We start from the raw sequence: 14,005 nt of genomic DNA, 5'->3' as shown, positions 1-14,005 counted from the left end.
AGTCCATTTGCTTATTCTTGGAAAGCCCATTAATAGTCCAATCGCCAAAGCCCGATAGAAAGGCCCAACACAAAGTCCACGTGAAATTAGGGTTTCACATAAAATGACAATTAGGGTTAAATGTTTCTCACTTAACCCATTAAGGACTTAATCCATTAAGTCCCTCACTTTACTAAATAAGTCATATGGTGTGATTGGGCTTAATACACAATTCCATTCCAATGGGCCAAATGTAAGTCCCGATAAGTCCAAGACCATAATCCCAAAATTAGGGTTTTCACATGAAATGATGATTAGGGTTAAGTGTTTCTTACTTAACTCATTAAGGACTTAATCCAATAAGTCTAATATTGACTTAGGTTAATTCTCAAAAATTAGGGTTTTACGCCATTAGGGTTTTCCAAACCCTAATTAGGGTTTCCTACCCAATACTAGCCCATTAGTCAATTGGTTGGGCTTCTAGGTCGCTTTGGGCCTTATTGGGCCATTAGGGTTTTATTAGGTCAATTAGGGTTTTGCTAATGGGGCACCACCCACTACCACCTCGGGTAGTGGTGGTCAACGGCGGCTCACGGCGGCGGCCACCACCTACCAGTGGTGGTGACGGATTTCCTTTTTATTATTCCGATCAATACAATATTACAACACGAAGGAACAAGTGGCAACGGCCACGTCAATCCAACCGTTCACCGTCTCAACGCTTAAACCCAAGATTTCATAAGAATTCTCAAAAAAATAAAATAAATAACCGCTGTCGAACGGAGAAGAATGATATCAATGGATCCATGGATTGAAGGAAGTCAAGCGTTTTTCTTAATTCATCTTCACGCTAATCATACCGTTGGTTTATGGCCTCGTTGGAAGAAAGGTCAACTTTTCAGCTCTTGCTTCGGATTCTCGAAATTGGGCAATGATCCTCGTTATATTTGGTTTCCTTGTGGTCTGGATTAGAAACGATGGTTGAAGTTATAGCCATTGATGTCAATCGTTTCCCTGTTAAGTCTGTTTTGGATTTGATATAATTCATGCAACTGAAGAATATGATAATATATCGTTTGTCACGTACATGTTAGTGTAGGCAGGATGAATGCTACTGCGAGTGATTGGTAAACGTTATGACGGAATAATATAATGTGATAACCATTACACACCATCTCCTGGTTTTAAGGTCTAGCATACATATCCACCGATATGATAGTAGAGCTTAAATGAAACTGGTTTCTATGCTCATTAATTTGTCCCTTCCTCTTAACAAAATATAGAATAGATTGTGACTTTTGCTTTTATGTACCATGGTTTTATGGCTTCTTCTAAGTTATAAGGGACCAAAATAAATAGAGGTAGGTTGGGAGTTAATGCTAGAGAGTCACATGTCTTTACCCCTTTAATGGTAAACATCTACCCATAGTCTTTGGTATAACTTTGCTTTGACCTGATGAAGAAGACAAGGATTTCAAGTCTGACCATGTATAAATTTTGACTTTGTATTTATGTTTGTGATTGAAAGGGGTGTATGTGACTTGAAAAAGAAAATATGAAATGTAGGTGATTGATGATCCATTTAATTGTCAAGTTGTGTATATTATTTAAGTCATTTGTCAAGTTGTGTATATTTATGTCTATGATAGCAAGTAGAACTGTAGAAGTATTCCTATCTAGATCGAGTACTATTTTTGTTGACTAGCAGCCAATCCTGTTTGACCTCCTAGGAACTTCACCTTAGAGCTCCACTGTCAGTTATAAAATACCCAATACTCATAATATGTTTCTGCATATGATACCATTGGTCATCTCTCTTTCTCCCTATATCTATCTCCTTGTCTAAATCTTGTAAATGTCATGTTCTTCACAAAAAGTAATAGCTTAGCGAGGTTTCTTCCCCTCATGTGTTTTTGTTTCTCTCTGACCATTAATCTCTCATCTGAAGCCAACATCATATCTTCAAGCCAGTCTCTGTCTGGAGAACAAACAATCATATCCCAAGGTGGACAGTTTGAGCTTGGTTTCTTCAAAGCAGCTAACTCTTCCAACTATTACATAGGCATCTGGTATAAAAAGGTCTCTTCCAATCCTCCCACCATAGTTTGGGTGGCAAACAGAGAAACACCCATCTATGATAGATTCCGTTCAGAATTAAAAATCATTGATGGTAATTTGGTGCTCTTGAATGAGTCCAATTTCCAGATTTGGTCCACAAACGTCTCCACCACCACCACTTTGAAGTCTGCAATAGCTGTTCTTCTTGATGATGGCAACTTAGTCTTGAGAGACAGTACTTCAAGTTCAATTGAACCTTTTTGGCAAAGTTTTGATCACCCAACTCATACTTGGTTGCCTGGTGCTAAACTTGCTTATGATAATAAAGAGAATAAGAGTCGGCTGCTTACATCATGGAGAAGTTATGAAGATCCTGATGTAGGGCTGTTTTCTCTTGAGCTTCACTCGTCTACTAAAGAGTACGTAAGCAAATGGAATGGGTCCCAGCAATATTGGACAAGTGGGTCTTGGAATGGGAAAATATTTGACTTGGTACCTGAAATGAGTTATGTTGAGTGTGAAGCCATTGGGCTAGTCAAAAGAAGTGGCAGGAAACAAAGAAAGCCAGAAAACATGGAGAAAGAAAAATGGGACATCCATGTTTTGAGGTAGTGGATGAAGACCCGGATGTTTTTTTTCTTTTTTAATATACTTTCTCAATTTCAATCTCTATAAATGAGATTGCTCTGTATTTGTAAGGATGTATCCATCACAAACTTCACAGAAAAAATATATACACTCCTAGTTACCCTCGTGTGGACGTAGGTCAGAAATAGACCGAACCACCTTAAATCTTTGTTGTTCTTGTGTTTAGAGTGGTGTGTTAAGTGTCTCGATCCTAACAAGTGGTATCAGAGCAAGATAGGTCATTGTTCTTTCAGAAAATGGCAGAAAGCAGTAAGCTTCAGATTGAGAAGTTTGATGGGAAAGATTTTGGTTGGTGGAAGATGCAAATTGAAGATTTGCTCGTACAGAAAGACTTGGACGCAGTTTTAGGTGAAAAACCGGAGGAGATGACACAGGCAAACTGGGAGACTTTGGATAAGAAGGCCAAGGCATTTATTAGACTGACGTTGTCAAAGGATGTTGCCTTCAATATTTTGAAGGAGACCTCGGCAAAGGGAATCATGGAGGCGTTGTCTAATATGTACGAGAAGCCGTCGGCAGCAAATAAAGTCTTCCTGATTCGGGAACTAGTCAACACGAGGATGAGGGAAGGAAGTTCAGTTACAGTGCACATCAACAATTTAAACTCGATTTATCTAGACTTGGGTCAGTGGGAATAAAGTTCGAGGATGAAGTTCAAGCTTTACTATTGTTATCATCATTACCTGACAGTTGGTCTGGAACAGTTACAGCCGTTACTAGTTCCACAGGATCGAAAGGGCTCACTTTTGAAGGAATTCGGGATTTAATTCTAGGCGAAGACGTCAGACGAAGAAATTCCGGGGAATCATCAAGTGAACAATTGAATGCGGTCAGAGGTAGAAGAAATAACAGAGGTAGTGGGAGCGGGAACAGGAGAAGGAGTCAGTCGAGGACTCGAAATGATGTGACTTGTTGGAACTGTAAAGCGGTTGGACATTTCAGGAATCAATGTCCAAAAGACAAGAAAGAAGTTAACGCTGCAGTAGACCATTCAGATGATGATGTTTTGATCTGTAGTGTGGAGAGCAATGTGGATTCCTGGGTTATGGATTCGGGTGCTTCATTTCACGCTACCCACAGCCGTGAAGCACTGCATAATCTGAAAGAAGGAGATTTTGGTAAGGTAAGACTGGCGAGAGGTTCTTGATGTGACGAGCATAGGTGACTTAGATTTGAAGACTCCAGTTGGTCCATGGACTTTGAAGGATGTCCGGGTAATTCCAAGTCTGAAGAAACAGTTGATTTCTGTTGGGCAGTTGGATGAACAGGGGCACAAGGTTAAGTTCAGGATTGGGCAGTGGAAGGTTGTCAAAGGAAATCTTGTGATAGCTCGTGGACATAAGAGGGGTTCATTATATACGGTCAGATTACCATCTGAGGGAGTAACCATCCCAGTTCAGAAGAAAAACAAAATCCGGTTCATAGAGTCTCGTGGACAGAAGAAGGTTTGCTTTGCAGATGGAAAACCCAGAGTCACAGGTCAGATTCAGGTTGAACGTGTTTGGAACGGTTCAGAAAAACCAGTCAAGGGCATTCATAGCAGTGGGAGCATGGGCTTTGTTTCAGCCAGAATACCCAGAACACAGTGGGTTAAGAGAACCAGTATTCCATCTGTAAAAGTCTCTCCAGATTATCTGTTTCACATGGAGAGTGTCGTTTGTTCTCAGGATGTTCCAGGATCGGGCAGTTCATTTCAGTGGGAGCCGGTGGAGACAGAGAACAGGTCAGTGGCAGACTTAGCCATGACTGATGTGTTGGAGCTAACGGAAGCTTCAACTAGCCTTCAGGTCAATTGAAGAGAAGGCCAGGGTAACTAGGAAGGAGTCAAGATCAAAAGTTTTTACAGAAATACAGATACACAGTTGAAGCTATGGTGAAGATTGTTTCGTGGCTTCAAGTGGGAGATTGTTGAGTGTGAAGCCATTGGGCTAGTCAAAAGAAGTGGCAGGAAACAAAGAAAGCCAGAAAACATGGAGAAAGAAAAAGGGGACATCCATGTTTTGAGGTAGTGGATGAAGACCCGAATGTTTTTTTTCTTTTTTAATATACTTTCTCAATTTCAATCTCTATAAATGAGATTGCTCTGTATTTGTAAGGATGTATCCATCACAAACTTCACAGAAAAAATATATACACTCCTAGTTACCCTCGTGTGGACGTAGGTCAGAAATAGACCGAACCACCTTAAATCTTTGTTGTTCTTGTGTTTAGAGTGGTGTGTTAAGTGTCTCGATCCTAACAAGTTATGCTTACATTTATAATTTCAGCTACCATATGAATGAGAATGAGAGTTCCTTCACTTATTCTCTGTATAATCCTGCCATTATATCTAGATTAGTATTGGATGTTTCTGGTCAACTTCAGCAACAAGTATGGTCGGAATCTACTGCAGAGTGGGCTATGTTTTGGTCTAAACCGAAAGAAGTGTGTGACATCTATGGTTTATGTGGGGACTTTAGGATTTGCAGACATACTGAATTTCCATTATGCAATTGCTTGACTGCTTTTGAGCCAAGATCAGAGAGTGATTGGAATCAGAGTGACTTCTCGGGTGGGTGTGTGAGAAAAACCGATTTACAGTGTGGAAGAATCGTTGAAAAGCCTGATTTTCTCATGATTACAGTGAAGAAACTGCCTCCACATAACTCTGTGGCATTTGGGAGTGCTAGAGAATGTCGTACAACCTGTTTGAACAATTGCTCCTTTAATGCTTACGCTCTTGTCGATAATCAGTGTTTGGTTTGGCATGGAGATCTCTTGAACCTCTTGGATGACAATGGTAGAGGGAAAACAATCTATGTCAAAGTTGCTTCTAAAGATCATCCACATCATAAGAAGAGTATACTGGTCACCATGGGAGCTGTTGTTGTGTGCATGGCAGGTGTGGTTTTCGTCTGGGGTGTAAGTTTGATTTTAATGTATAGAAGAAAGAGGATATGGGTTGGAAAGACGATAATGGAGGGATCATTGGTGGCTTTTGCATACAAAGATTTACAAATAGCCACCAAAAATTTCTCTAACAAGCTGGGAGAAGGTGGTTTTGGTTCCGTTTTCAAGGGGATACTGCATGATTCGTCGATTGTGGCAGTGAAAAAGCTTGAAGGCATCAGCCAAGGAGAGAAGCAGTTCAGAAGTGAAGTCAGCACAATCAGCAACATCCAACATGTTAATCTTGTACGCCTTCGTGGGTTCTGTGCTCAAGGTAAAATAAAGTTGTTGGTGTATGATTACATGGAAAACGATTCTCTAAACACCCATATACACTATGGAAAACAAGCTTTAAACTGGAAAACAAGGTATCAGATTGCACTTAGAATTGCAAGAGGATTGGTTTATCTTCATGAGAAGTGCAGAGACTGTATCATTCACTGTGACATAAAGCCAGAAAACATTCTTTTAGATGCCGAATTCTGTCCAAAAATTGCTGATTTTGGTTTAGCAAAGCTTGTTGGTCGAGACTTTAGTAGAGTTTTGACCACTATAAGAGGGACACGAGGGTATCTAGCACCAGAATGGTTATCAGGAGTGGCTGTCACAGCCAAAGCAGATGTTTATAGCTATGGAATGATGCTTTTTGAATTGGTTTATGGAAAGCGAAATGTAGTGCCTTGTGAAGATTCAAAAAGTACATTCTTCCCTAGTTTGGTCGCGGATGTTCTTGTTGGGGGAGGTGATATCCTTAGGTTGTTAGACAACAGGTTAAATAGGGAAGCTAGTGTTGAAGAAGTCACAAAAGTTTGCAAAATCGCATGTTGGTGTATCCAATACGAGGAAGAGAGTAGACCATCAATGAGTATGGTGGAACAGATTCTTGAAGGGGTTTTGGATGTGAACATGCCTCCGATTCCCCAATGTTTCACTTCATTTGTTGATAACGAGAATCGTGTTGTTTTCTTCATGGATTCATCCTCCAATGGGAGTTCACAAGTACACAACGATTCCTCCTAGTCGAAGAGCTCATCTTCTTGAAGGTCATTTTCTTTATCTTGTTTGTTACATTCACGAGAAAAATCATATCGTTGGAGTCATTGACTATTTTGTGGCAAATTGATAACCGTTATTATGAAAAGAATATGACTATATGAGCTGATCTAGAGCAATAATTGTTTTTCTTTGCATTAAGATATTTACAACTATGGAAAATTGTAAATGTATTTTCTTGACAAAAATGATACAAGGATTCGTAATTAATACCAGAGCCTAGCTCACTAATCTACTAGATTATGTAAATAAGATGGTTTATTTCATAAAATACCCTATATTTTGAATTTTTTTTTTCCATTTCACCTAATAGTTTTTTTTTTCAAAAAAGACTCAAACTTTGACGTATTCCTTGTTATTTCAGCAATGGAGCCCGTTACCAATGTGTCATCAACGAAAGGTTCAAAATTCAAATCTCTCTGGAGATAAAAGATGTAAATTTAGCATTTTAATAGTGGGTGTGTGTTAGTTATTCTTTAAAAAAATAATAATAACTATAGACTTATGCCATATATGGTTGCGAGTGTTATCATCAATGGACACAAACCAGCAAGAAAGTATTATGTTTTTTTTTTCAATTTTGTCACCCTAAATACCGCATCATCAGATGAGCCATATCACAATGTCACGACAATGCTACCTCGTCAAAAAAAAAAAAAAATGCAACGACAACGCCTAGTGCCAATCAACGATTGGTAACCTGGAAGTTACATGGTAATTGGTAACCTACAAAAAAGGAAGAATTGACTAAAAACAATAAAACGGTATACTATTTGTAAAAACAATTTCAAATTTAAAATTTACAAAACACTGGTTTTTGTGTAATTTGTATGATATATTTGTTTTATTTTTAACAAGTAATTGCCAAGAGTTCCATGCATCCTCTTTAAAAGAGCAAAGCCCGCCAAAGAGAAGTTCATCATCTCAACGTCTAAAACCCAAATTTAAGAATTCTCACATATAAACGCTCTCAAATGGAGAAAGAAATAATATTAGTGGATAGATAGGTTTAAGGCATATAAGTAGGGGTGACAATTGTTGACACGACACAACAAAAATACACGACATGAAACGAAATTGGGACGAAACTGAAATTTGAATTCTTGTTTGTGTCGTGTTCGTGTGAAGTGAAAAAAAAAAACTCGATGTCGTTTCGTGTCGTGTTCGTGTATAAAATTCGACACGAAATTGACACGATTTAGCATTCATTTGTCGTGTTTTTCGTGTTTGTCGTATTTTCGTCTTATGTATGATTACCATTAATTAAACAAATTAATTGGTATATTATGTTAGCTTTGTCGTGTCGTGTCGTGTTGTGTCGTCTTCGTGTTACATAAAACTTTGTCGTTTCATGTCAGACAAAAACACGACACAATGGCCTGATTGCCACCCCTACATATAAGTGTACTTCTTAATATATATTGACGCCAATCATATTGTGGCTTATCGTGTCGTTAGAAGATAGGTCCACTTTTCTGCTTCTAAACTTTATATGGAAAACGCAAATCGAGAAAAAACCCAGAAGGATAGACCATAAAAATTCACTAGTGATTATAAAATTTACAACGCAATTAAATAATAAAAGTTAATTAGGCTGATTTTGGGGAGAATTGAAAATACTAGGCTTTAGAATAGGGTTATGGATCATTTTGTGACTGAATTTTTCTGGATACTTTAGTTTGATCATTATAGATTGTTTAAGCTACAATTGATCATTAAACTTGTTTATTTTTTTCATTTTATTCACATAAACTGGTGATAGTTGTTGTATAACATTGAACGACGTCGTCAATGTTATAATTAGTCATTTCTGGGTGTTTTATTTTAGCCATTATAATTTGTTTAATCTACCATTACTCACTATATTTATTTAAAATTTTCATTTTAGTTACTCTACTATTTTATTATCATTTATAAAAAAAACAATTATTTTTTTTCCTTCTGCACAATTAAACTTGTTACATTAATTATTTTAGAGTAACTTATACGAATAATCTTTGTGATTTAGGATAGCTTGTGAATTTAGTCCTTAACTGTTTTAACTCGAATTTCCTCATGACTTTAAGGTAGCGTTTTGCGTGTAGAACTGGTCGGGACAGAACATAACAATGTTCTTTTAGACGGCGTTCGATATGGATGAGACTAGAACAAGGTGGAACAATGACCAAGTCAAATGGGACTATTTTGTTAGACTTTAGTCCCTTTCAAAATGATGAAACTAAGTGGAACAAAACACATTTGGATATATATATATATATATATATATATATATATATATATATATATATATATATATATATAGAGGAACAATCATTTGAGAACTCAAAGTTTCCTGAGAACCCGATAACCAAATGTGAAACGTTAAATAAAAAAAAAATGTCAAGATGGAAGGTAGGGTTTTTGTAAATAATTAGAAAATTAAAGAGAAGGGGGTATGTTAATTAAATAAGATCAGAGCATTATAGGAAACAAAATATTGTTAAATTGAATCCAAACTTTTGATACAGTAAACTTGCAATCTCTCTCTCTCTCTCTATCTCTCTCTCTAAAATGCACGTTCTGTGCTCTTTCTTCCGATGACGTTCTTCTCCAATACTTCCCCTCATTGATCTTCTTCTCCAATACTTCCCCTCATCGATTGCTAGATCCTTCATTGATTCGTTTTCCCCTAAAATTAACACCACCGCATTCCAAATCTGAGGATTATTCATTGTTTAACACCTCGTCTCATTACCGCCTCCAAATCCAGATCCAACTGTCATCATCGATAATCATCAATCGATAAATCCTGAAACGATCCAGGCTTGATTATCTTCAATCATCAAAAAGATGAAGGTGTGATGTGGTTGGGGTTCAAGGCGTCAAAGACGTTTAGTTCTCCTTCCTCTTTCGTCTGTGACGAAGTTGTGATTTTGATTTAGACGACTGACGCAATTGTGGCACACTTCGTTTAATTTCTATGGCGGTTCTTCAGGTTAGTAAATAATTTTGCTTTCTCAATCGAACTCTTTGACTTTCTTTCAGCATTACAGCCACAATTACGACTTTGTTCTTCGTTGCAGGCATGGTTCGTGGATGATAGCCATGAAGATCCACAGTTTCCTCATCATCGCAATCCCTATGAGTTCGTCTCCCCGGATCACTTAGCAGGTAGGTACCTTTATGTTTTCACTTTCAAAATCGCAAAAAGAATCCGATATGTATGATTTTCGGTTCTGGGAACCCTAAATTCTATTCTCGTTTGGAATTTACGTAGAATTGGGCGTTTTGCACTGGAAGCTACCAGATGCTACAATTACGTGGTAATCTGACACACTTTTAACCTAAATTCAACTGATGCACCTCTTTTTTCTTTTTCTTTTTCAGCTTAAGATGGCTGTAGAGTATGGATTTAGGTTTTGTGACTTCATTTTGTAGGATTTGCTGGATTTATGCCCTGAGAAAGTTGAGAATTATGAGCAAAAGCTGAAGAACTTCTATACAGAACACGTTCATGCAGATGAAGAGATACGTTACTGCATGGAAGGGAGTGGGTATTTTGATGTCAGGGATAAAGATGATCGTTGGATTCGTATTTGGATAAAGGCTGGTGATCTTATCATCTTGCCTGCAGGTATATACCATCGCTTCACCATCGACACCTCCAATTATATCAATTATTGGGCTAAATGATTTGACTGCTCAAGTCAGCAGACTAAAATTTGAGTATACAACACTCACTGAAGAATCCCGTGAGGTAACTTTACACTTTCAAAACATGTAGTTTTATTTTTATTTGCTAGAATTTTATTATTTGTTAGAAATCATCAAGTAAAATCATGTATTCATGACCTTTTGGATACTTTCCAACTAACTTGATATTATAAGTCAAAACACATGTATCTGCAAAGTATAAGATTTAGCTTGATATTTGATGATGGAATTGGGAAACGATGGAACGAAATGAGAAAAACTTGTTTGTTTTGCATGGTGTAATGGAATAGTTGAATCTTGAAGGAATGTTATTCCTTCCATTTGTTAATTTTCACTCCTTTTCATGAAGGAATGTTATTCCTTCCATTTGTTAATTTTCACTCCTTTTCATGGAATAAGCAATTTCTCTTTATGACGGATAAAGTTGTGTATTGTTTTGGATATGGAGATTTCAGCGCTATGAAGGGGGCTAACTATCCCTGATTGGAGCTTTTTTCATGGACTTTCTAGTATATTAAAGGTTTGTTATTTTTATTTAATTTATGATGTTCTTTAAAGCATCTAACAAAAAAAAAGGCAAAAATAATAAAATATATAAATACTTGAATTCTTTTTGTTCACAACATAACAATTTTTGAGCATTTGAACTACATGTGATTCACATGTAAATCACAAGTGAATCGCATATGAATTACATGTGATTCGCATGTAAACCACATGTAATTCACATATGAATCACATGTAATTTACATGTAAATCATAAGTGAAATTACATGTGCTTCACATGTAAATCACAAGTGAATCACATATGAACTACATGTGATTCACATGTAATTCACATATGAATCACTTGTAATTCACATGTAAATCACAAGTGAAGCACACATGAATTACATGTGAATCACAAACGGATCACATATGAATTACATGTGATTCACATGTAAATCACATATGAATTACCAGTGATTCACATGTAAATAATATGTGATTTACACGTAAATCACATGTAATTCACATATGATTCGCTTGTGATTCACATATGAATTATATGTGATTCACATATTAATCACATGTAATTCACATGTAAATCAAAAGTTAATCAAATATCAATTACATGTGATTCACATATTAATCACATGTAATTCACATGTAAATCAAAAGTTAATCAAATATCAATTACATGTGATTCACATGTAAATCACAAGTAAATAACATATGAATTACATGTGATTCACATGTAAATCGCAAGTGAATCACATATGAATTACGTCTATATGCACACACGCATTTTGTGTGAGTGTTCTTCGTTAATTATTTTTTAAAATTTTCTTGTGATTTCACATTTCAATCTTAAAAGATACAATCACATTTGAATATCACATTGCATGATCACATGTGAATCTTACATGATGTATACATGTGCATTTTTGTGACTGTTCTTGCATTAATCAATTTTTTTTTTAATTTTCTTGTAGATTTTGAAGAATTTTTGGAAAATATTGATGAGATGAAAAGCGATAAATTGAAGAAAATATGGAAATCTTGATATGAAGAAATGATAACACTATGAATCTTTGTAGTTTTTTTTTTATATTTTATTTTGTATCGAGTTAAATACTTGTAGTATTATGTTTATAGATTGATTAATAAAAATGAGATTTTTTATGATTACTTACGAATATTATAGTTTAAGAAATATACATATATGAATTTGAAAAACTATGCATATATGTACCAAAAACATTGAGTTTTTTTGTTAAAAAAATTAGGTTTTTTTTTTAATATTCTAGTTTTTTTTTTTAATTTACTGATTTATAAAATTTTACTTTTTCAAAAAATGTAGTTTTTTTTTTTTTGAAAAAAATGCAGTTTTTTTATAAAAAAAAGTTACAGTTTTTTAAATTGCAGTTTTTTTTTGAAAAAAATGCAGTTTTTTTATAAAAAAATTGCAGGTTTTTTCTGAAAAAATTGTAGTTTTTTTTTTAAAAAAATGGATTTTTTTTCAAGTTAAAAAAAAACATTTTTTTTAAAAAAATTGCAGTTTCTTTTTTGAAAAGTTTTGCAGTTTTTAAAAAATTACATTTTTTCATTTTTTTAAATTCATGTTTTCTGAAAAATATTAAAAAAACTCCATTTGAAAAAAATTTATTAAATAAAATCTGAAATTTGATTTATTATGTTAATTTTGTCCAATAACACAAAAAATAAACATTAAATGAGACCGTTAACGATCATGTCCTTAATGAGTTAAATTTGATCTAACGCTCCACCTTTAGTTTTCATGTTCTCGGGAAAACTATAAGTTCTCAACCGATCTCATCTATATATATATATATATATATATATATATATATATATATATATATATATATATATATATATATATATATATATATATGGGGAAGCGTTCAATCGAGAAGATTTCTTATCGTGAGAACATTTGAGAACAAATTTAGACCACACAATTTTTTTAATTAAAATTATAAAATAATATTCATATAAATCAAAAAATAGTTACAAACAATTAAAAAACTCACTAACACCACTCACCACCACCACTCGCCACCACCACCCATCACTAACCACCACCACCATCATCACCCAGCCACAACCACCTGCCGCCACCACCCACCTCCACCACCCATTACCACCGCCTACCACCACCACCCACAACCACTACCTACCACCCATCACCACCACCCGCCACCACCACCCACCATCATCACCCATCACTTCCCACCACCACCAACCACTACCCACCACCACCACCCGCCACCCGCCACCACCACTCATCACTAACCACCACCACCAATAACCACCACCCACCACCATCACCACCCAACCACCACCACCACCCACCTCCATCACCCATCACCACCGCCCGCCACCACCACCAACAACCACCACCCACCACCATCGCCACCCAACAACCACCACCACCCACCTCCACCACCCATCACCACCGCCCGCCACCACCACCACCAACCACCCCCCATGGGCACCACCCGCCACTACCACCCATAACTACCCACCACCACCAACCATTACCATCACCCATCACTACCCACCACCCACCACGACCCGCCACCACCCACTACCCACCCACCACAACCACCACCCACCACCACCAACCACCACCCGCCACCACTATCATCACTCACCACCATCACCACCCAACCACCACCACCCGCCACCACCACCTGCCACCACCACCCATCACCACTGCCCGCTACCACCACCAACAACCACTACCTACCACCCATCACCACCGCCCGTCACCACCACCCACCACCACAACCACCACCACTACCCACCACCCATCACTACCCAGCACCACCCACCCACCACCATGACGAGCGATCGTTGTCGCGTCAAAAATAAACCTTATTTCCACTAATCTAGCGAGTGGTAAGTAAGGGTCGGATCCAGAGGAGCTTATGGTTAATAGTTTAGTTACTATTTTGATTTAACGATAAAGAAATAATTATTAATTTGAGATTTATAAATATGATGACAAACAAAAAATATATGATTTTAATTCAATTAAAAAAAATGATCGCTTCCGGTTTCAGAATTAATAATTATATGAATTAGAAATGAGTGTTATTAATTTTTCATAGTCGATTCAATTAAAGTCTAAGTCCAA

General features: G+C 36.6%; 1 protein-coding gene and 1 long non-coding RNA gene across 3 annotated transcripts; both read left to right on the top strand.

Annotated features, from left to right (window-relative positions):
• The first annotated feature begins 1,872 nt into the window (after window positions 1-1,872).
• Window positions 1,873-6,633, top strand: LOC145162468 (G-type lectin S-receptor-like serine/threonine-protein kinase At2g19130). The gene is made up of 2 exons (XM_079081610.1): window positions 1,873-2,552; window positions 4,929-6,633. The coding sequence occupies exons 1-2, from the start codon at window positions 1,885-1,887 to the stop codon at window positions 6,631-6,633; spliced, it is 2,373 nt and encodes a 790-aa protein (XP_078937736.1). The 5' UTR covers window positions 1,873-1,884.
• A 2,522-nt stretch (window positions 6,634-9,155) lies between these two features.
• LOC145166153 (uncharacterized) lies at window positions 9,156-12,030 on the top strand. Of its 2 annotated transcripts, none has more exons than XR_013740410.1 (6): window positions 9,156-9,640; window positions 9,729-9,816; window positions 9,923-9,968; window positions 10,084-10,402; window positions 10,815-10,879; window positions 11,835-12,030. It is a non-coding gene; the product is annotated as an uncharacterized LOC145166153 (long non-coding RNA). The 2 variants fall into 2 exon arrangements; XR_013740408.1 differs by having other exon boundaries at window positions 10,808-10,879.
• The last annotated feature ends 1,975 nt before the right edge of the window (window positions 12,031-14,005 follow it).

Source organism: Lactuca virosa, chromosome 3 (genome assembly GCF_052849685.1).
Source record: "Lactuca virosa cultivar CGN04683 chromosome 3, Lactuca_virosa_CGN04683_v6, whole genome shotgun sequence".
Taxonomy (NCBI): Eukaryota; Viridiplantae; Streptophyta; class Magnoliopsida; order Asterales; family Asteraceae; genus Lactuca; species Lactuca virosa.
This window is presented reverse-complemented; position numbering and strand designations above follow the sequence as displayed.